Source organism: Salvia hispanica, chromosome 4, assembly GCF_029641045.1.
Source record: "Salvia hispanica isolate PSC_SH4W2 chromosome 4, Shi_PSC_v1, whole genome shotgun sequence".
Taxonomy (NCBI): Eukaryota; Viridiplantae; Streptophyta; class Magnoliopsida; order Lamiales; family Lamiaceae; genus Salvia; species Salvia hispanica.
In genome coordinates, this window is record NC_142695.1 from 45,755,969 (window position 1) to 45,779,681 (window position 23,713).

Genomic DNA, 23,713 nt, shown 5'->3' on the forward strand with positions numbered 1-23,713 from the left:
TAGAGGGAGATATAGAGGAAGGGGGGCCCGGGCTTAGTGTACAGATTTGATATGGCAGAAGTGGTAATTTCAAACTTGTACAATTTTGTACAAATTTAATTAATATGTTAGGGTCCGTTCGGTACAAGGAACTGGAATTGGAATTGAATTGGAATTGAAATTTTACGGAATTGAATTCGAACCAAATCTTTTGTTCGGTAAAAACGATATACTCCCTCAATCCGAACTAAGATGATATACTTTTCTTTTTAGTTTGTCCCAATCAAGATGACAAATTTCTATTTTTGGTAACTTTAGCTCACCAATTAATACGGCCGATCACTTTTTCACATATTGAAATGACTCAATTCTAATTCAAGTTCAAATGAAAATATCTACAACAACAATATTAAATACTATAATTAGTAAATAATACTTATATTTATCAATATATAGTAATGAACATTTGCTTTTCCTGATATTCTCTTGCAAATATATAGTGATAAATGTAATGTTTGAGATCAATTGGATGATGAGATTATGGAAGGAGAAACAGTTGTTGCAGTGACCATTAAAGAGCGAAAACGGGGATGTAAAGAAATACTAACAACTTAATAACCATTTTGATATAATTGTTGTTTTTTTCTCAAGATCATTTTCAAATACACCCATATATCATAAAGAGTGTGGTTTGATTGTCATTGTTCTCACAAAGTGTGGTGTTTTCATTATAGGGTATAGTCTTCTATTTTGACATTATTTACACTTAATATTTATAAAAATGATTTAAATGATTAGTATTTAGTATCCTTTACTAGCCTGAAAACTAGTAAGCCAATATTTAGTTAACCCCCAATATTTTTATGAGACTCATATTTGCTGTTATTTTTTTAATTCATATATTCCCCCCTCCGTTTCACATTATTGACAAAGGAAGACTCCTCAAACCTGAAGTTAAAATAGGCGCTTGCTTTGTACATAGGATTAGGAAAGATGCCATATTTGTGCATTGTACTTCACTTAATATCATGGAAGTTAAAGGGGGTTGTTTAACTAAAGCGAAAGTGCAACAAGGTTTTTACTATACATTTCTTTCTCTACATTGGCTGATGAATATGAACTAGAGATTTATAATTTTTTCTGATTAAATTGTGGTCACTTCCCATCATAATTTTAAAAAAAACAGTTGCAATATGATTAAATTTTGGTCATAACTTTGAAAATTTGAACAATAAATTAAAGTATGAACCTTAAATCCTGTCAATCCTGCCTCCCAAATCTCCAACGAACCCTCTACTTAGAATCCACGTGCCACTAATGGTTGATGGGTTTTAAAGGGCTATGATGTTAATTTCTTAGATGAGACTACCCTTGTGGGAAAGTGATTACAACAACCAACCCACAAATTCCAAACAGAAGTTTGGTAATAATGTTACAATTATAGCATTATCAGTATCAAACCTTAAAGCATGTCACAAAAACAGGTGGCAAAGATGCATAATTTGGTAATTAAAAGCAATTATACAGTCCATATCTAAATGCAAAGAAATGGAAACAACAATTTATCATAAATACTAGTTGTACAGAAAACAGTACTACGAAATAGACCAAATTATTCTTTTTCCTAAAATGGAGTATATTACTTTTTTTCCTTCTTATTTGGCAACATAGTTATTATTTATTTATTTACTAATTTTAGGGTAGTAATGATCAAATTGATCATGAAAGAATTCAAATTGGCCGAATCACAATTATACGTATACCAAATCTGACTCTTGATCGTAGACTAATTTTTTTATAGAAAAAACTTTATCATAAATTTGAAAAAACAATGGCAAACTTATATTCAAAGTATTTTTATTTTCCTGGTGAATCTATTTTTGAAAATTCACATTTACACTCAATATTTTGAACTTATATACTACTCCAATTGCACCAAAAATTACAAGAATGACATTTATTAATTGTAAATAGAAAAAAAAAAGAGCTATGCGTATGCTAAAGCGTCATTTTCATAAAGATAGTTGTCACTTGTGAATGGGGTATTTTATTTAGCCCAGAATAAAAATATAAATTGTTACTATCAGAATCCAAAATACAAATTTAATATTGACTTACTAGGAAAAAATGGAAATTCCATTTGAAAATGTTTCCAAATGAAAAATCTCTTTCCCTCCCAAATTTAATGAGTTTAATCAATCTAACTGTATTAGCTCCCTCACTCATTATTTAATCCAACACAATCCTCTTCATTTCATTCCCATCTAACAAAAATGAAGTGGTCGAGAAAGAAATTCTCATCTCTGTTCACTCGCGTCATCTCCAAATTCAAGCGAAATTCATCCAAAAATCGAAATTCTACAGTGCGCGATTTTCCCTCTCCGAGCTCCTCATCCTTGTATACAGAAGGAAGATTCTACAGCATGAACAAAGACGACAGATACTGGAGAATCTCCTTCAGCCACGACACAATCCAGCCGCGCCAGAGTATCAACCACCCCATCTGGCTTGATCCCGACGTGTTTTCCGGCTTCAACAAGCTCGGATCAGCTGAGCCTCCCAGGAAGAATTTCAGCGAGATGGTTTCGGACATAAAGCGGAATAGAGACAGAGAAAGGAGAAGGTACAAAATTGGAGGAGAGACAGAGCTTCCTCCAGAGGAATCGGAATATTCTAGCCAGTTCCGGAACATAAAGGTCAAACCCGAACCTAAAACCGAGGCCCGGGTCAGAAGAGCGAGGGAAAAGGTTAGGGCGTACTCCCCGAGAACCGAGTGCAAGATCAGGGCTCTCGAGGAGATACGTAGATCTAGGACAAAGGCCAAGAAGAGGGTTCCGAAGGAGCGGGTGGTGGAGGGGAACACAGTTTTTGATGGCTTTGCGGTGGTCAAGAGGTCGCTCGATCCACATCGAGATTTCAAGGATTCTATGATTGACATGATTCGGGAGAAGGGGATAGGGCATCCTGACGATCTTGAGGAATTGTTGGCTTGTTATTTGACGTATAATTCTGACGAATATCATGGTTTGATCATTAGCGTATTCAGACAGGTTTGGGTCCAGCTCGGAATTAGGAGTTGATCCCTCAAGAATGAAGAATGTATCGTATTTTTATTGTTAGGTGAATTGTGTTAGGGCGTTTTTTGATACATAAACGGCTGTTGTCTCATTAAAAAAAATGGTTGATATAGTGTTAGGACTTAGGATAGTTAGTTTGTTGGTAATCTACTTATTTCAATGGAAAATGGACTCTTATTTAGAGCTATGATTCAAAATTGAGGAAGTGATGGTAGTATGAGTAACAATTTTGTAGTATTGAATTGAAATGCCACATTCGTAAGGATCATTTGTTTGGGTATGTTTTATAAAATACTATTGAAATTGAAATTGAAATGGCTGAAATTAGAAGATTTCGTGAGCACTAGTAAAAATTGGAGCTTAAAAGGTGTCATTGAATTAAAGTGCAAGTAGTTGAAAGTTGTAGTCTCAAGATTTCATTAAATTTATGCACATATAAATTGGTGTGAAAGCAAATAAGTCATGAGTCATGTGCGAAGCTACAACTCAAGGAAGGCACTAGAAATCAAATTATCAAGAATTGGTAAAAGGTGATGGTGCTTGTGATAGTAGGTGGTGAGAGGATGGGATTTATACTTGGACTCTTTAATATTACCTACAATTTTTTTACAGTACATACAAACTGTGTTTGCAAAAAAGAAGTGTACCTTTGCTTGTAGCGAATTGTCAAAATTTAAATTCATCATAAGAGAAGCAATTTGCTTGTTGGTTAATTGGAAATTAATTACTTATTAATAAATTAAAGTTACGACTCAATATTAGTTGGCCTATTAGCTCAGTTGGTTAGAGCGTCGTGCTAATAACGCGAAGGTCGCAGGTTCGAAACCTGCATGGGCCATTTTTATTTTTCCTCTATTTAATTAAATTCCTATTTTTACATTGGATAATCTAATTTATTACTAGTTTCTATTTAATTTGACTACAGAAAATCTTATACTCTAATTATAGTCTCCCATCTTAGGCCACAAAATATTAGAGCTTTCATTGGTTTCTTATTTCGATCACGCTCAATAATGAGAATCTCTAAAATTAGTCCAAGACTTGTTCTTATATAAACAATACAATTAAAATTGCAAACTAAAAACACTACAACAATAACATAAAAACACATTACATTGAAATTTAAATAAATATTACACTAAAAAGGATAGGTGTTCCACCCCACAAAAAGATAGAACAAAGTAGAATGGACGAGGGGGATCGAAATGGAAGAAATTGAGGAGTGAACAAATAACCTCTTGGAGACCGAAGGACCTCCACCAAAAAGATGATGGAAACCCTTGGCAACTTTCATCCAAGCAACCATTTAAATAGACTCACTCGCTAGCTTCACGACACTAGGGTATACTTTCGTTCGAGCTCCGCCACTAGAGGTATACTCTTTTAAGCTCCGCCCCTAGGGTATATTCTCACTCAAGCTCCGCCACTAGTTACATGGTGCTAGTTGTGAATTTACCAAGTGGATAACCCCGGGCCAACCACCAAGTAACCATAGCCCGGCCATGGATTTTTTCAAACATCATCTCACCCAACATGGGGAAGGGACTCTCACAAAGGAGACACTCTCTTTATCTAAACACTCGATCTAATCTCGTACAAAAGATACAAAAGACCCTATTTATAGATGTGGGAGATTGAGAGATGAAAAGTCACTCAAACTAGTGTTGGAATATGAAAAGTCACTCAAAATAATTCAAAATCCCGCCTTTTTGAAGTCTTCTCGGACATAAAACACCCGCCCGGGCGTTTTCACTGTCGTCGAGCGTTTTGCTTGTTGGACTGCGCGACTTTTGTAAAATGACCATAACTTCCTCATCCGTGCTCCGATTGAAGCGTGCAAGGTACTCACGCGAAGCTCTTTCGATGGCGAAGACAATGGTGGTCTTTGACAAGCATTTGGACATCATATGGATAGACGAATCTTTGCTCGAATCTGACCCCAGTTGCGGCTTGGCTCTTTGTCACCTCTTTCATCTCACTTTCCTTGGTTTAGCGCTACCCGGATTCGTATCAGTTAAGTTATTGTTTTTAAATTTCTTTATTTGGATTTTTCTATTTCAGAAATCTAAACATGTTCAGCATATGTATTTCAGTTTTTAAACTTCATATTGGGCTACACTATATTCTATCCTATTTAATCACTCCTTTAGAATTTAATTGCTTTTTTATTTGACTTACAGTTATTGTGATGTCTATATGTTCATATTTGGCTTATAATTTTGTTTGTTACGCCCTCCGTTCAAAAAAAACATTCTCATTTTATTATTTGGGATGCTTATAAAAAATAATCTCATTTTTAAAAGTGAAAAATTTCTTTTTTTTACTTTACCTACTTTTTCTCTACATTTTTTTTATTTTACCAGCTTTTTTTCATCTTCTCTCTTAATTCATCAATTTCTCATTAAAACATGTGTTGTCCACATAAGGAACTATTTTTTAAGTACGGAGGCATTATTTCATTATGAGATCTTGTTGACCAGTTATTATTTGACATACAATTATTGTGATGTCCATTGGTGCATATTTAGCTTATAATTTTGTTTTTATTACATTATGAGATCCTTGTCGACCAATTCAAATTAGAATGTTTATCGATTAATTTCCTATTTGGTTTAGTTATATCATAATTTGCATTACAACTTCGATTAAATTTCTACTATTTGGTTTAATTTTTGTATTCAAAAAGCGTCTTTATTATTGGTGTTCAACTAAAACTAGAATACAAATGGAAACGTCCTAAAAAAACCAAAAGGTTTAAGATAATTTGTTCTTCACTCATGAACATTTTCTTTCACGCACTAATATTATTTTCTAAAATTTTCCAACGCAATTAATTGTATATCAATTTTTGTGTTATTAAATAAAAAGTTTATTTTAGTGCTTGTTTTTTTGGGCAATAATGAACATTCTTTCATTTTTTCAATATTTTAATTAATATATATATATATATATATAGGGTAGTGATAAAATGCAAACTCATATATTGTACAAACTCTAAACTTTTTCAACACAATATCAACATAATGTCAACACAGTATAAAATTTCAAGATTCTGATATCAACACAATATCAATACAATGTCAACACAATTTCAACACAACATCAACCGTTGACATTGTGTTGACATTTTTTGTTGCTATTATTTCATGATCTGTTGATATTTTCTAACGGTCCAGATCATAGTTTGGAGTTTGTACAATATTTAGAGTTTGCATTTGATCACATCCCTATATATATATATATATATATATATATATATATATATAGGGTCTTGTTAGGTTGAGATTATTTAGCTAAATTGAGAAATGAGATGCAATATGGGCCACTAATCCACAAGCTAAACAAAATGTCAACAAATACAACATTATGTCAACAAGGGGGTAAAATTGTAATTTCTTTAATAGAAAAAGCGTGAAACATCCAAACTGATTTCAAACCAATTTCTAAAATTTCTCTAAAATCTCTCTTCCAAAATCTTCAAATCTTCATCTGCAAAATCTCGCTGATCTTCAAAATTCAAAACGTAAACATTCAAAATCTCGCTGATCTAAATGACGAATGAAGAGGAAAATCTGAAAGACGGATTGGTAGGAAGAGAGGCGGTAGACGCCGCTGGAGGCTTCTCGGAGGAGGATTGGTCGCTCGTTGATGAAGATCGGGAGGGTTTCGGTGGTGGAGGAGAGGAGGAAAGTGAGTGTGTACACGAAGAGACCTAATCGCTTCTCGATCCCCGATTTGTCTAATCCGATGTTGATGTAGATCGTGCCGAGCACGATTCTGACTCCTATGGCTTGCAATGTGTTGCTGACGAGCAATTGCTTCGTTCCGTAAATCAATTTCCAGAATCGGAAGGATAGGAGTGTGATTTCGTGGATTCTCGAGCTTCCAGATCTGATTTTGTGTTCAATTGGAGGAGGAGAGATGGATTCGATTAATTTTTCCGGCTTCGAGGGAGGAGTTGTCGCCGTGGTGGATCACGAAGCAGCAGCAGCCGCCGCAGGGCGTGCCGCCGGAGCTCTTCTCCGTGCTGCAGTAGGTGAAGAGAGCGTTTGTGCCGTTTTGGAGCCACCAGCAGCGCAAGGGGGCGGCAGAGGTGGTGGAGCTCGATCGGATTCTCCAGGTGTTTGATGAATTGATTCAGAAGGTGTGTGCGTTTATGCGTGTGAAAGTTTAGAGTGAATTGTCTCTCTAATCTAATTATTAAGATTCGATTTTTTTCCAGAATAAAATGTTCTTTTTTCTTGTTTATAGTGAAGGTTGAATGTGTTCTGTTTTTCTAGCAAATGTTTCCTTTCTTTTCAATGAGAGATTTTTTTTGGTGGATTGTTTTTCTTATTCTTGAGCTGAAATTGTTCTTGATGGAGTTGTTGTCTTACTTAATTCTGCTGATTTTTTATTGGTCTTAATATCTTACCATATTTAATCTCTCTCTCTGTTTGCCTCTTGAGCTAAGATTTCCACAGCTTCTTGGTTCCTGAAAGAAACATATTGATCTATTTGAGAGAAAGAGTGAGAGAGAGAGGAAAACATCTTGATCTTGTAAGGAATAGAGTGAAAAGCAGCACTCTCAATATTGATGATGACGATGATGATGTGCAGAGCCATAAAATAGTTGTTATCTTTTAATTACAAGAATTGTTTTAGTTGTTGACACTATATACAAGTTGTTGACAAGATGTTGACATTTCGCCTTCCGATATGGAAGGTGAAATGGAAGGCTTCTCGATCGACGCTGCCAAGTTCCCCGATTTCTTAGGCGTCATTCTGCTCAATAGCATTGATTTCAACGATCTCTTCCTCGGAATCGAAGACGGCGACGTTTTGCCCGATCTCGAGATGGATGCCGAGAGCTCCTCGCCGACAACATTGATTTCTACTCTTTGTTGGATTTTGTAGTGAGATCTGCAATTTTACTCATTTTTCCTGAATTGGAATTTGTAGATCTAAAAATTGGAACAATAAGATTTGTGAGATATTGAATCCTCGTGTCGAAATTATTAAATTTTTTAATTGACTAATAGTTTTTGTGTATGTTGGTGGAAGCTCTGCGATGTTTCTGAAAGTAAGTAATATGTCAGCTACACTTTCAAGTCATGTCAACTACACGTAAAAGTCATGTCAACAATTATATGTCATGTCAACTACACTTTCAAGCCATGTCAACTACACTACAAGCTATGTCAACAATAATTATAAGCCATGTCAACTACACTTTCAAACCATGTCAACTACACGTACAAGTCATGTCAACTACACGTACAAGCCATATCATATCAACTGCACACACATATAATGTCAACTATGTGTACAATCCATGTCAACTACACATCAAATGTCAACAACTATGTAGTTGACATCAAATGTCAACAACTGTGTAGTTGACATAAAAAAAAATTAAAATTGAAAAAAATTAATTTTTTTTTTTTTTTAAAAAATGTAAAAAAAATTCAAAAAAAAAAACCATGTCAACTACATGCACAAGCCATGTCAACAATTATAAGTAATGTCAACTACACTTTCAAGCCATGTCAACTACATGTACAAGCCATGTCACGAAATTATAAGTCATGTCAACTACACTTTCAAGCCATGTCAACTACACTTTCAAGCCATGTCAACTACATGTCAATTGATATGTGAATTATAACTGTTATTTTTTAGTTGTTGATATTTTAATACGAGTTGTTGACATTTGATATTGTGGCTATTGATATGTGAATTATAAGTGTTACTCCCTCCGTCCCCCATTAGCAGTCACAGTTTGACCGGGCACGGGTTTTAAGAAATGTAAAGAAAAGTTGGTTGAAAAAGTTAGTGGAATGTGGGGCCCATTTTTTTATATTGGTTTTATAATAAAATGTGAGTGAAGTGAGTTAGTGGAATGTGGGACCTACTACCATTTATGGTAAAAATGAAGTGTGACTCTTAATTGGGGACGGAACGAAATGGAAAAGTGTGACTCTTAATCGGGGACGGAGAGAGTATTTTTTAGTTGTTGACATTTTAATACGAGTTGTTGACATTCGATATTCCGCCATTTTAGAAATGAAATGACGATAATACCCCTAGTTGGCATAATCATGTCAACTATACACATATAATGTCAACTATAAGTTGTTGACATTTGATGCAGCCACTCATTAATAATTTTCGTGCGATGTCAACAGCGTGTAGTTTATGTCAACTAGGGGTATTATCGTCAATAGCTTGCACATCAAATGTCAATAGCCTGCATCAAATGTTAACAACTTATAGTTGACATTATATGTGTATAGTTGACACGAATTGTATACGTAGTTGACATTATATGTGTGTAGTTGATATGAATTGTATATATAGTTGACATGGATTGTACACATAGTTGACATGAATTGTAAATGTAGTTGACATTATATGTGTGTAGTTAACATTAATTGTATATGTAGTTGACATAGATTATATAGGTAGTTGACATGCATAGTTGATATTAAAAAGGGGAGATAACTAAATCTTAGCAACTAATTTTCAAATGAGAAATATTACCAAACAATCAGAGTGCAAAATATTTCATGCTTTAATTTGGAGAAATAAAAGAGAGAGACACGTAACATTTGCCTCAAAAGCAGAATTCTTTACGTATTTTCCGTTCCTTTCATACTTGATAAATCATCCAACAACAATAAAAAAAATTGTACATTTAACATTTCTTCAATATCGAGAATATCAAATGTCAACAACTAACAAATAACACTTATAATTGACATATCAATACCGAAAATATCGAATGTCAACAACTCGTATTAAAATGTCAACAACTAAAAAATAACACTTACAATTGACATATCAATACCGAGAATATCGAATGTCAACAACTGAAAAATAACACTTATAATTCACATATCAATAGCCAAAATATCAAATGAACTAAAACAAAGTTGAGATATCACAGTTAACAGGCAAGAAAAAGCGATAAAACTGCCAGACATCCAATTCAATCATCAAATAAAAGTTCAATCATCAAATTGGTCAATCATCTGCGCCGGACTCACTACCAGAGGAACTCCCTGAATCAGAATCTGTAAAAAAACAAGTTCAAACGAATGAACATCTGTTTCTGTTTCCGTTTTCCATACTTTCACCCAACACAATGTAGAAACGCAAGAAGAATCAGTATCAATACCACTCGAGGATGACGAATCGCTGCTTGAGCTGCCAGAACTGCTTGAGCTACTGCTGCCATTGCCTCTACCATCATTCTCCTGTCCAACAACACCATCATTCTCCTGCCCAACAACACCTTCTTTCACAAACTCAATCTCCACAAAAACAGGGAAACTCATTGCTGGCATATCGTCATCAATATCTACATCTTCTTCATCATTTTGTTTCATCATCTTGCCACAATCATCATTCTTGTCGCTCAATGCGCCCTACACAACATTACCAACAACATGAATAAACAGTGAAAACACCACAAAAAAGACAAAAATCTTGATGCAAATTTAACTTACCACATCAGCATCAGTAACAGGACTGGAGGGAATAGAAACTCCAGCAGCTGGATTGTTGTTCATCATCAACGCTTGCCGCTTTGTCTTGCTCACCATCTTCTTCGAATTGGTCACAAACCGATCAAGTTCCCACAGCGTTTCCGTATCAAGAGCCTCAATATCAAGCTCAATTTCATTGACATCCTGTGCCAAATGCTCATCCCTCTTCCTGATTATCTGTACAAGTTGAGGCATCTTCTCTTGGGGTAAATTCTGCAACCCAAAGTTCACCATCTCCAATCAGCATTTCACCTTCTCCGATCACCTATATGTAGTTGACATTATAGGTGCGTAGTTGACATTAAAATTGAGAATCTAACTCTTAGCAACTAATTCCCAATTAGGAAATATCACCAAACACCTAGAGTGCATTATGATTAAGCTTGATTCCTCACTCCAACACAATTGATAATCTAAACCTAAAACTTTCAATTCCATAAACGAATTAATAATCAAGCTTGCAAAAAGTTCAAATTTTATAACAAAAGCAAATTTTGATGAATCAATCTTTGAAATCAGTTCATCCAATTCCATAATCTGGCGGTGGTATTGAATTTGTCTCATCTTTAATTGTTGAATCTGCAGCTGCAAAATCTTCAAATCAAATTCGTTGGATTCATTGAAAAGCAGCAGCTAATAAGATGTCATCATCACTCCTGTCAGCGAATCCAGCACTAAATTCCGGTATATCGTCGATAAGGAGACGGAACAAGTAGAAAATCCATAGCCGCGATATAGCAGAAAATAACGACCAGCACCAAAACTCACCAATCGAATGGAAATCGGAGACGCAGCAGCAAATCTACTCGTCGAAGCTCCTCCAAGCGCTCGCCAAGTACGGAACGGCGACGGCTTGCTCCTCAGATTCGCGCTCGTGATTCCGGCGAGCTGCCTGAACACGAAGCTGAATTCGCCGTCCGCGTTAATTGATTGATTATTAGATTTCGACTTCGTCAGCTTGTCTGCCGTCACTTTAGGCGACGGCGTCCGGCTCCCTGCTGTGGCAGCTCTTCCGGCGGAGACATGATCGAGCTGCCACCACCTCGTCGCCGTCATATCAGTGCAATCGCAGGCGCAGGCGGCGCTCAAACATGCGCTACATGATCGCTGCAAGCTCAATTCACAGCTGCCACAGTCTCTGTTGTTTCACCACTCCGTTTCACCCTACGTTTCGAGACGGAAATCGCACACCGGCGCATCTGCGCCGCGTCACCCCCACGGCAGGCATAAGCTCTTCTTCAGCACTCCCCAATTGATGCCTCGCCGCTCAATTGCAGTCGAGATTGAGAGGTTTTCTTCTCTGTTTTGGGGATTTTCAGATCGAAACCCAGTTTTTCTCTCCCAACAATGCGTCCAGATGCAAGGAATCAACATTTACCATTCTACCCTTTCATATTAAATTAATCTAAAAATATTTATTATGTGGCAAAATCTGGACCACTCATTTAATAAAAATGAGTGGCTGATATTGCATCTCATTTCTCAATTAGCCTAAATAATCTCAATTGATCACAATCCTCTATATATATATATATATACATATATATATATATATACATATATATATATATATATATATATATATATGGTCCTGTTAGGTTGAGATTTTTGGGCCTAATTGAGAATTGAGATGCAATCTCAGCCACCCATTCACAATCTTAGCGCGATGTCAACAACCTCTGGTTTATGTCAACAGGGGGGTATTTTTGTCATTTCAGCTCTAAAATGTTTCAGCTGTATTCAAAACACGCTGGCAAAACTCTCGAACATTTCTCTGAGTTCTCTCCCAAATTTCTTCTACAATTCTGCATCTTCTCTTCCCTTCGTCGCAATTCATCTCCTAATCTTAGTCTTCGTTCAGTTTTCTACATCAATTAATTTCCAAAAATGAGGATCGAAGAAGTAGTTGAAGTTGAAGCACCGATTGTAGCCAGAAAAAGGCATTCCAAATCGGCGGTCGTTGAAGCGAATTCTTCAGGTTAAAAATTGATTCAAATTTTAAGTATATTGCTTCGATTTTAGTGTATTAAAACAGATCTGGATTTGTTTTCTTCTGAATTCGATTTCTGCTGATTTTTTATTGTTGATTAGCGATGGTAGAATCGAAAGAGAGGAAAATCAACAAGGCTGCTGGAGAAAACGAAAGAGAACATGCATCTGCTTCCAGTTAAGGATTTGTTTAAATTTTTAAGATTATTGACATTTCATACAATAGCTATTGACATAGTTATGATAATAGACTTGTGTTTTCTATAAACAACATATACTTGTCATTGAGATGATATTGTATACTGTTGACACAGTGTATGCTTGTTTGGATTGCTGTTGACATTATAAACTTTAACAATTAATATAAAAGTAATAAGATAATTATGTTTGCTTTAAACATGATATACTTGTTATTGACATAGTGTATACTTATTAGAATCGCTGTTGACATAGTCAAATTGACATAATAGTAACCAGATAATTATGTTTGCTATATATGAGATATACTTGTTATTGATATTGATTTATTATGTACTTTATCTATTGACATAATTTTAAGAATATACATGCACTTGCTGTCGATAGGGTATACTTGTTATTGACATAGATTTATTATGTACTTTATCTATTGACATAATCGTAAAAACATGCATGCACTTGTTGTCAACATGGTATACTTCTTATTGACATGATATCGTGTATAATTGATATTGATTTATTCTTCTTGATTTTAAAAATTTTAAGATTATTGACATTTTATATACTAGCTATTGACATAGCTATAATAATATATTGTTGACAGTAGTAGTGTATGTTTGTTTGAATATGTGTTGACATAATTATATTGACATAGTGTATGCTTGTTTGAATGGCTGTAGAAAACATACAAATGTTTCTAGGTCATGTTGTTGCTCATGGACCTTTTAGGGAGGAACGGCTCCCCTGTTTTGGTGTTGGTCTTGGATGGCTCTTGTAAGTTTATCTAGCAGTCATTGTCTACTTAATTATTTCAAAATTGCTTTTCTTAAGAGATAATGTATGCGGTGCAGCTGATAGTTGAATGATTTACCATCTTGTTCAGTGAAATAGGAACTTCTCTGATTTTGCTGCTTTTTTGCTAGGTTTATTACCAGTTTCTTTCTGGGTGCAATCCCTTGGTATATAGGAGCTTTTCTACTGCTATGTGTCTGTATGGATGACAGGGAGAAGCCTGGACTCATTGCATGTGGCATAGCTGTAAGTCTTTTCAATCTCTACTAGAATCTCAAGTGTCAATTCATAGATGTTCCCAACAATTAGGGTCTTAGGGATGATGTGTAATCATATTTTGGTGTTTTGTGTCTGTTTTTATCCAGTGGATTTTGTAATTTTATTGTCCCTGAATAAATATCTGAGGTTTCTCTTGTCAATCAATACCCCCTCCCACCAGTCATCATATGTGTTTTGCTTCTTGATGCAACTGCTTGAGTTGATCTGCACTTGAAAGCCAAACGACTTCACTTGAATCTATGGCCGACAAGTTTCTTCATTTGTCCAAGACGTTCCTTCAAGACAAGTCTGATACTTTTGATCACTGGAAAACAATATCTGAATCAATAGTTATTGCTGAAAAGAAAAGGAAGTTCTTGAAGATTTGACTGAATTTCCAACTTTTAAATTTGGACATTTCTTTGATGAAGTAAGTACATCATTTTGTTTACATATGTTTCTCTGAGTTGACATTAGATTACTCCTACAGTTTATATACTAACATTGTAGAACTAATTTACAAGCAGTATGCAGAAGAAAGAAACAGAGAAAATATCCCTACATCGCCAGGTTATGATCCTAAAGGGGTGAGCCAGTGAATCAGCCTCTCCTATCTCACCACCAACCGCAAGCCCAATGGATGACGCACAAGTTGAAGTGAACAAAGAAATGCAACAGGAGAAAAGAAAAGAGAAAGTAGAGAATATTGTTAAAATAAAATAACTAAAACTAAGATTAAATAGTATATTGTTTTTATAAAATGACTGAATTGTTGTTGACATGGCTTGAAAGTGTAGTTGACATTTGGTTATAATTGTTGTTGACATGATTTGTACGTGTTGTTGACATGACTTATAATTGTTGTTGACATGGTTTCTATGTGTAGTTGACATGGCTTATAATTGTTGTTGACATGGTTCTATGTGTAGTTGACATGGCTTATAATTGTTGTTAACATGACTTATAATTGTTGTTAACATGGTTCTATGTGTAGTTGACATAGTATGTAACATAGTTGACGTGGCTTGTACGTGTAGTTGACACGATATGTTCCGTAGTTGACATGACTTGTATGTGTTGTTGACACGATATGCACCATAGTTGACATAATTATATTAGTTGTTGACATGACTAGTATATATAGTTGACATGATTTTTAATTGTAACTAACCTTAAAAATATGAATTATGATTGAGCATAATTAAATTATATGTTTAAGTAATCTTAAATTATATGACTATGTCTCCATGTGTAAGTAATCTTAAATTATATAGTTGGATGGGTTTTAAAACTATTATTGTGGATTCTGAAGTTTGAACTTAGCAGTTATATCAAATGTTAATCAGTTCAACAAATTGTATTGAAATGTCAACAACCTATAACCAAATGTCAACCGTTTGTATAAAGTATCAACAACTCAGAAAACAAATATTATAATTAATAAAGAAAATTATAAGATAGATGTCATTAGAGAGCAGAATCAAATATCAACAACTAATAAGATAATGTCAATAACTTTTAGTATATGTTAACAACTAAGAAACAACTCTGATTGTTGTTGACATGGCTTGTATGTGTAGATGACATGACTTATAATTGTTGTTGACATGGTTTCTATGTATAGTTGACATGGCTTGTACGTGTAGTTGACATAGTATGTAACATAGTTGACATGGTTTGTACGTGTAGTAGACACGATATGTACCGTAGTTGACATGACTTGTATGTACCATTGACACGATATGCACCATAGTTGACATAATTATATTAGTTGTTGACATGGCTAGTATATAGTTGACATAATTTTTAATTGTAATTAACCTTAAAAACATGAATTGTAATTGTAATTGAAATGTCAAGCCTGGACGCCCTCATCAGCGAGTAGCACGGAGGCAAGTCTGACTCCAACTTGTATTGAAATGTCAACAACTTATAATCAAATGTCAACAGCTTGTATAAAGAGTGTACAACTCAGAAAACAAATCTTAAAATTAAAAAAAACAAAATCATACAATAGATGTCAATAGAGAGCAAAATCAAATATCAACAACGGGTCTTGTTAGGTTGAGATTTTTTAGCTTAATTGAGAATTGAGATGCATTTTCAGCCACTCATTCACAATTTTCGCGCAATGTCAACTACTCAAACATTATGTCAACTAGGGGGCATAATTGTCATTTTCGCGATGTCAACTACGGAGACATTATGTCAACTACGATGTCAACAACAAATGTTATTTATGGGAACCACGATGTCAAAAGCAAATGTTATTTATGTCAACTATTATGTCAACAGCAACATTTTACAAATAATTAATGTCAACAACGAATATTTTCATGTCAACGGCCTATATTATTTATGTCAACAACAACGTTTTACATATAATTCATGTCAACAACAATGTTTTACATATAATTCATGTCGTTGAAGCCGGATTTGACTGCAGAACAATACGGCAACGATCCAAGGGCTTTTGCTGCGAAGTCCACTATACGCTCCCTCACAGCTGCTTTAAACTTGTTAAATGTCACCTTCCCATAAAATAGCACCTGTCAACTACTCAAACATTATGTCAACTAGGGGGCATAATTGTCATTTTCGCGATGTCAACTACGGAGACATTATGTCAACTACGATGTCAACAACAAATGTTATTTATGGGAACCACGATGTCAAAAGCAAATGTTATTTATGTCAACTATTATGTCAACAACAACATTTTACAAATAATTAATGTCAACAACGAATATTTTCATGTCAACGACCTATATTATTTATGTCAACAACAATGTTTTACATATAATTTATGTCAACAACATTTTTCATAAAATTTATGCCAACGTCCTATAAAATTCATGTCAACAACAAACGTTATTATGTCAACGAGCTATATAATTCATGTAAAAAATAAACATTTTCATCAATTTAGTCAGTTGCAACTTCAAAACTGCTGCATCTACAGATATAGTGTCTTACAAGATCCCAGACTTTCCATCGTTTGTGGAAGCAACAAAATCTATTCTAACAAAATCTATTCTAACAAAATTAGAAGAATATCTCAGTCGATTTTCAGTCAGATGCTAGTGAGTACTATTGTTCCAAAATTTCACAAACACAGATACAAGAAGTCATTCCAAAAGTTCCATCCAATAATTCGGTAACTACAAGTGAACAAAGATTCTAATGAATCAAACACCACATTAATCTGCATTTGTTAGAGCAAGGCAACATTTTCAAAATTGCAGTATACATAAGTAAAACAAACAATTGCAACGCATTTCCACATCAATCTGAAAAATCCAAAGCATCACACAAACAATTCGATTCATCTCCAACAAACTATCTTCCAATTCATGTTTCAACATCATTGAAGCAAGCCACGTTATCATAATAAATTAATACAAGAGTAAAATTGAAGCTTACGCAGTGGTCTCTTGTCCGCCCCCTTGAGTCCCGGTGCTGACAAAGAATCCGACAGGCTTGTGTAGTTGACATTATACGTGTGTAGTTGACATGAATTGTATATGTAGTTAGACATACATTATATATGTAGTTGACATGGATTGTACACATAGTTGACATTATATATGTAGTTGACATAGATTATATATGCAGTTGACATTAAAAAAGGAAGATAGCTAAATCTTGAATCTATCTCTTAGCAACTAATTTGCATTTGGAGAATATCACCAAACACCTGGAGTGCATTATAATTAACCTTAAATTTGAAGAAATGCTCATAAACCACATTGCTCTAATCAAAACAAAGCATCACATTCAACTTCAAAAAGGAACAAATTCAACCACAAAACCTGTACCAAGTTAGCGATTTCCAACCATATTATATTACAGATCCAAATTAATAGAGTAAAGATAAATGTTGCTAATATTCCCACATAGAACATCCAAATACTCTCATCTGATAAACAAACCGAAACAAATAAAAGCAGGCGTAATCAATCAATAATCAACACTGATTTAAATGTTAAATATCGAGATAAAAGTTCTGAGAATAAAAAGGAATTTCGTTATATATAATTTATCAAAATAAAAATGCAGCAGCCGTTGCTGCGGTCAACCAAGACCATGAGATGCTATTTATCATCACTCTTGAATATCCTAATTTCCCCCAATTTTAATCGCCCTCTCCAAATTCTCAGCTCCAATTTTCTTTCTCACACATCTGTAAGCCAGGTAAGCATGTGCGGCTGTGTGGAAACAGATTTCTTCTCCTCAATTTTCGATCTCTGTCTTCTTGTCACCAAATCTCCATCATTCTCGTTTCGACTGCGCTTCGATTAGGATACTGAGCCTTTGCGGATCGGCTGCATCAAGTAATTGGAGGGGATTCATTTCGAATCGACGTCGGAATTCAATTCGTTACCTCTCGAGGCCGATTTCGGTGAGACAGATCACTGAGACAGATCTGAAATTGAGAACAGTTGTTGCTCATGAAATTGAGATATAGTTAGATGGATTCAGTTGCTTCTAATCTCAATTAACAAATCCAGAGAGATCGAGATCGAGAAATCGGCTGTATTGAATAATTGGAGGAGCCTAGACAGCGGCGAGGGGAGGACGGCGCGGTGGGTGGAGTTCTGGAGCGAGGCAGCGGCGGAGGAGCTCGAATTCGTCGTCGCTAGAGAGGTGCATCAGATCGGATGCGCCAGAATTTGGTGGGAGAAGAATTGAAGAACGGAAGCGGCGAAGATGTTTGTTTTCATTTGTTTTCATTGAATTTACTATTATACCCTTTCATAATAAATTAATCTAAAAATATTTATTGTGTGGCAAAATCTGGACCACTCATTTAATAAAAATGAGTGGCTGTTATTGCATCTCATTTCTCAATTAGCCTAAATAATCTCAATTGATCACAATTATATATATATATATAAAGCTTAGATGAAATAACTTGAAATAATCTTTGATTCGATATATGGTACACGTAAAATTGAAATTAAAACATCAAATCGGACGCAATATGTTCAATTATCAAAAACCCCAAACCAATCAACCCCAAAAAATTCAACAAAATCATCTAAAAAAAAAGCAAATTACACTAAAGCCTAGTCGGAATCCTCTTCCTAACAAAATCCCTGAAATCCTCTACCAAATCACAGCCCTCAAACAGCTCCATCATCTTCCTCAGCTCCTCATCGCCGAGATCATCCACAAACGGCCTAATCGGAATCGCATTTTCCGGCTGCAATTGATACGAATTGGGATTATCATCGATAATCACCACCCTGCTCAGCTCCCTCCCAATTTCCCCTAAATCCTTCACGAATCTCCCATCCACAGCTCTACACGAATTACGATACAATCGATGCGAGATGGCCTTCCTCCAATCGAGCTTATCGAGAACCAGAGACGCATACTCCTCAACTCCAGCTGTGAAAATCACAATCTCGAATTTCTCACTCAAATAGCCCAGGAATTCATCAACGAAAGGCCTTTTCAAGACGTAGAATTCGGATTTCTCGCCGTCGATTACGGGGCGGACGACGAAATCGTACCTCTCCGGAGGCACAGTAGCGGTGGAGTGAACTAGGGTTTCGTCGAGGTCGAGGAAAATGGTATTTTTTCTAGGGTCTAGGGGCGGAGGGAGAGCGTATTTGTCGGTGAAGAGAGATCGCCGGATATCGGATGCATTTGATGGGGCTTTTTCGAGGATTTTGTAGCCCTTCTTGCGTGGGGTTTTTCTGGGGGTGGCGATGCGGGCGAGCTTCGTGAAGATCTTGATGAGGTGGCGGTGGCAGGTGTGGAAGGATTTGTTGATGGAGGCGACGGCCGCGGCGGCTGTATTCTTGATCGGTGACTTTGTGCGGCTGCGGCTGCGGCGATGGGTGAAAGGGAGGTTTTTCCGGTTTCTGAGGGATTTTGTGGGGGTTCTTTTCACCACCTTCGACACCATTTCTATTTCTAGAGAGAGAGAGGTGAGGGAGTTTCGGGGGAGAAGATTTGAGTTTTTTTTTGGTGGGGGAAGAAGAAACAGAGTAGTCATTTTTGAAAGTTTAAAAGTTCGGTTGCAACGGTCGAATTTGTGTAGGTTCGGAACCGAAGCTAAATGGGCAGAAAAACAGAATTTGTGAAGGTTCGGAACCGAAGCTAAAAGGGGAAAAGAGTGAAGTTAACTGTTCACATCTGCCGTATTTTCAAATTTGTGTGGTGGGGATATACACTTTTTATTATCCATTGAAGTTTTTTTATGCTAGTAGTTCCATTTCCCTCAAGTCTTTAATATCTTTTATATGACAAATAATAGACAAAACAAACTGATGAAGCCAAACATATAGAATATGTTCTTACATTAGCGGAGGAGTTCATGATCTAATAAAACATGTAAGATAAAAAATATTGGTCCTAAGCCCTACTATTTACAAACTTGGTGTGAAAAATATGCATACATGTTCTACGCACAAAAATGCAGCGCTGTGTCGCGTACAAACAAGGAAAGAACAGGCTCACAACACGACGCTCCCCCATATGCACGAGGGCACGTTGTTATTGCTGTTCCCCATCGTCCTCGTTTCAGCTTTCACAGGCTAAGATCGTGGTGAGAGGCAGGCTCTCGAGGCGTGGCTTCCCAGAGCCTTATTTTGGGGATGATGAGAGGTCTGCAGCAAAGGAGAGCAAAAACCAACTCAATCATAAGCACTGCCATGCTTACCCACACAAACAGTGTTTTCTTCCAGTACCACAAGATCCTTTTTGTGAGAGGGAGATTGGACTCGAGGGTCAGGGATGCGCTGTATATTTCTGGGACTCCAGCACCGGGTGAGTACTCAGCTCGCTGCTCAAGAACAACCTTTATGGAAGCGGTTGGGGTTTGACCTTCGGTGAAATCTTTGAAGTTTGCTTTCAGGTTCTGGGTTTCTGATGTGTAGCCGGTAAGAATGGGGGCGACCTTGAGGAAAGTATGCAGGAGGCGAATCGACTGGCTCCTGTACTGCAGCACGCAGGGACGTCGTGATGTTGCCAGAATTTGGCCATCAGCAGCAAGGAAATCGACTCTGACCTTCAAGGAGGCACACATAATTATCAGAATAGTTTAACAATGGGCATGTTCACCAGGGCTTCCGATACATAAGCTTAATTTAATGGGAAGCATGCCTAGAGACTAGAGACCAAAAGAATGTGACAAATCATCATTTCTTTTGTATGTTTTGTAAAACACATAGAAAGTGAGATCCCTAGCAGTGTACGCCAAAAGCTGTAGGCATCCCATCCATAGATAGATAGGCTCAACCTCACTATACTATAATGTCAATCCAGAAAAAGCTCAGCATAAAAACCAAAAGAACTAAACTATCAGCAAAATTTCTTGAATATACAAAACCAAAAGGCTCACTTAATACGATCTCGACCAGCATACCCAACACATTTATAAATACAAATATTACAAAACCAACAGCCTTGCAGTTCATGTAGGAAGTGATAAACAACATACGATTAAACTAATCCCACTTCAATCCATGTTTAGCAATAAAATGCAGTCATCAATAAACTCGATCACTACAAGAACAATACACTAACATCAAACAAAACATACCTGAAACATCCCAAGATGTTGGTTGTATTCAGACTCGGGCAACGTTAGAGACACAGTAATCTGCACCCCATGATCCCGTGGCACGACCCTTGATCCACTGGCCTTAAAGATCCCAGGCTTCTCCACGAAATGCCTCATGTCACGATTCATCTTCACGTTTGACATAATCGGCACAAATGCCACCGGGCTCTTCTCTGAATAATCGAAATTCAAGCTCCTAGTCATAGTAATCGGCTCCTCCACCACCATTTTTATCAACACTCCGCCCATCAAAAATGCGGACACCAACAATCCGACCAATACAGAACACACATAAGCTGACCACAACAACCCCCAACCACATTTCATCCCTAATTTCAAAGCCGCTCGCTGCTCTTTCAACCATTCATACACATATTCTGAAACAATTCCAAACGTGAGATTCCATATTTTTTTCAATTGCTGAATTAGAAACCCTCGGAATCCCAGCAAAAGCCCCAGGGGGTTAAACACAATCATGTACGAGTAATACGCCAATCGAATCGTAAACGTAACAATTTTGACTAGCAAATCAATTTGGATGGCGATAGGCTTGATTACTATACCAGCCAGCTTTAACAGAAGGTTCGAATCCGAATCCGAATCATCACTTCCTCTGAAGCCCAATTCTTCACCAGGAGCTGTTGCGAGCGCATCCGTTACCGTTGATTCCTCTTCGTTCATCTCATTCCTCCGCAAAGCAAGCTTCGTATCCTCCAACGCCTTCTCGTATCCCTCGAATTTCCGAGAAAGCGACACCTTTCTCTCTCTCAAGTATTTGTCCACATTTTCCCGCGTGCCGAGCTTCGCCGATTCCGCCGTGTCATCTCTGAATGATTTTTTACTCGACAGAGACCTGCGGCGGCGGAGAACCGTTGGCGGCGGGGATTTGTCTTCCAGATTGGATTCAACTGAAACAGGGCTAGGATCCGAGATTGATTCATCACGATTGGATTCGATTGAATCGGAAAAATTCTCGCGGCAATCGTAAAATTCGAATTCGTCTACGGCATCTTGATATTCATCTTCGTCGTCGCCAAATTGCGCGCTCGATTTCGCTTCCTCCATTCCCATGTATATGGCCAGAAATTTGTGTGATGGAAATTTTTGCCTTTTTTTCTTTGGATTATTGTTATACGTTGTGCTCGAGGAGTTGTACTCCGGGAGTTCACGGCTGTGGGAGGACCGGTTTTTAACTGATTTATTATTGGTGATGTAATATGAGTATTTCTTAATTCCACAACGTTTTTTAAAAATATCACATTATTCTATAGATAGAAAAATAGAAAAAAAAAAAAGGGACATCACCAAATATATCAAGTAAATTGGATTTGGGTCATGCTTATTCAAATTTGAATTTTCATACTGTGAGGATTGTTGTAGCTCGCGGTTACACGTAACTATTACAAGCTCTTAAACCACCTCCAATCATATACCAAATCTCATTTTTGGTGTAAAAATGTTTTCCAAAAAGACACCATACCTAGTTCCATTTTTGTTTTTTTTTTTATGAAACAACACTAAATTTGAAATAAACGCCAAAATTGAATATCTACCGCAAAAAAGTTTTAAAAATTGCATAATAGTGCTTACTCTTATTTTGAGGTATTTGAATCAACCGAGCATAATTTGTGTACTAGTACTTGATAGTTGAAACAGCCGGCATAAGTTGCACATATTGAGTAGAGAATTAGAGATATGTTAGCGTTGTACTAGGGTCTACAAAATCTGTTTTACACACAATTTTTTTAATGGAATTTGCATACAGTATATGGCCTGATACAACGCAATAAGAAATAAAAGTGCTCATCTGGAACATTGAAATACGCTGGTTGATCATTTGTGGGAACAATACACAAATTTAGAGTCTTGAATTTTAGCTATTTTTTATTTTTATCGTGGTATGTTTTATGTAATTGCGATATATTTAAATGTGTTTCAATTTATATTTGAATTTTATTATTATTATAAGTTTAGTGTATTTTAATTTTAAAAGCAGTGTAATTTTTTTGAATATAAAGTATATTTAATACATAAATATATTAATAAGAAAATTTTGTATAATTATTTAATTTACATAAATTATTGATAAAATAGTGTGGGACTAGGCAATTTAAATAAATATGTAGGTATAATTAAAAAAAGTATAAAAAGTATATAAATATGGAATATTCTTTTGGGTTTGAATTTTTAGTAAATGATTGGAGTAAAATTACTTATTGGTGTGACTCAAACTCAAAAATAAGTTTGAGTTTAGTGTAAATGGTTGGAAATGGTAACCAAGATGTTACTACTACAGAAAAGAGCCAATATAGCAT

General features: G+C 36.1%; 4 protein-coding genes and 1 non-coding gene across 6 annotated transcripts; 2 read left to right on the forward strand and 3 right to left on the reverse strand.

Moving 5' to 3' along the window:
* The first annotated feature begins 2,131 nt into the window (after window positions 1-2,131).
* On the forward strand, window positions 2,132-3,253 carry LOC125195220 (uncharacterized). Its single transcript, XM_048093400.2, has one exon. The coding sequence runs from the start codon at window positions 2,253-2,255 to the stop codon at window positions 3,057-3,059; it is 807 nt and encodes a 268-aa protein (XP_047949357.1). The 5' UTR covers window positions 2,132-2,252; the 3' UTR covers window positions 3,060-3,253.
* A 567-nt stretch (window positions 3,254-3,820) lies between these two features.
* Window positions 3,821-3,894, forward strand: TRNAI-AAU (transfer RNA isoleucine (anticodon AAU)). The gene has a single exon. It is a non-coding gene; the product is annotated as a tRNA-Ile (tRNA).
* Window positions 3,895-10,061: 6,167 nt separating this feature from the next.
* On the reverse strand, window positions 10,062-10,819 carry LOC125218009 (transcription factor GTE7-like). Its single transcript, XM_089056778.1, has 3 exons — window positions 10,547-10,819; window positions 10,216-10,465; window positions 10,062-10,111 (listed from the first exon to the last, which is right to left on the reverse strand). The coding sequence occupies exons 1-3, from the start codon at window positions 10,817-10,819 to the stop codon at window positions 10,062-10,064; spliced, it is 573 nt and encodes a 190-aa protein (XP_088912904.1).
* A 7,943-nt stretch (window positions 10,820-18,762) lies between these two features.
* LOC125195222 (uncharacterized) lies at window positions 18,763-19,986 on the reverse strand. Its single transcript, XM_048093402.2, has one exon. The coding sequence runs from the start codon at window positions 19,827-19,829 to the stop codon at window positions 18,885-18,887; it is 945 nt and encodes a 314-aa protein (XP_047949359.2). The 5' UTR covers window positions 19,830-19,986; the 3' UTR covers window positions 18,763-18,884.
* A 103-nt stretch (window positions 19,987-20,089) lies between these two features.
* LOC125196542 (Putative adipose-regulatory protein (Seipin)) lies at window positions 20,090-22,551 on the reverse strand. 2 transcript variants are annotated; one of them, XM_048095105.2, is made up of 3 exons: window positions 21,962-22,551; window positions 21,378-21,775; window positions 20,090-20,843 (listed from the first exon to the last, which is right to left on the reverse strand). In XM_048095105.2, exons 1-3 carry the CDS (start codon window positions 22,467-22,469, stop codon window positions 20,364-20,366), a joined length of 1,386 nt encoding a protein of 461 aa, XP_047951062.1. In that variant the 5' UTR covers window positions 22,470-22,551; the 3' UTR covers window positions 20,090-20,363. The 2 variants fall into 2 exon arrangements, with proteins under 2 accessions (XP_047951062.1, XP_047951060.1); XM_048095103.2 differs by having other exon boundaries at window positions 21,378-22,550.
* Between the last annotated feature and the right edge of the window lie 1,162 nt (window positions 22,552-23,713).

Excerpts from the sequence above, each read along its gene's own strand:
- LOC125195220 (XM_048093400.2), top strand. The coding sequence starts at position 2,253 with ATGAAGTGGTCGAGAAAGAAATTCTCATCTCTGTTCACTCGCGTCATC.
- LOC125218009 (XM_089056778.1), bottom strand. The coding sequence starts at position 10,819 with ATGGTGAACTTTGGGTTGCAGAATTTACCCCAAGAGAAGATGCCTCAA. Across the intron at positions 10,466-10,546 it reads CTGTTACTGATGCTGATGTG|GGCGCATTGAGCGACAAGAA; the intron begins GTAAGTTAAATT and ends AATGTTGTGTAG. Across the intron at positions 10,112-10,215 it reads CGATTCGTCATCCTCGAGTG|ATTCTGATTCAGGGAGTTCC; the intron begins GTATTGATACTG and ends GTTTTTTTACAG.
- LOC125195222 (XM_048093402.2), bottom strand. The coding sequence starts at position 19,829 with ATGACTACTCTGTTTCTTCTTCCCCCACCAAAAAAAAACTCAAATCTT.
- LOC125196542 (XM_048095103.2), bottom strand. The coding sequence starts at position 22,469 with ATGGGAATGGAGGAAGCGAAATCGAGCGCGCAATTTGGCGACGACGAA. Across the intron at positions 20,844-21,377 it reads AACATCTTGGGATGTTTCAG|GTCAGAGTCGATTTCCTTGC; the intron begins GTATGTTTTGTT and ends GCCTCCTTGAAG.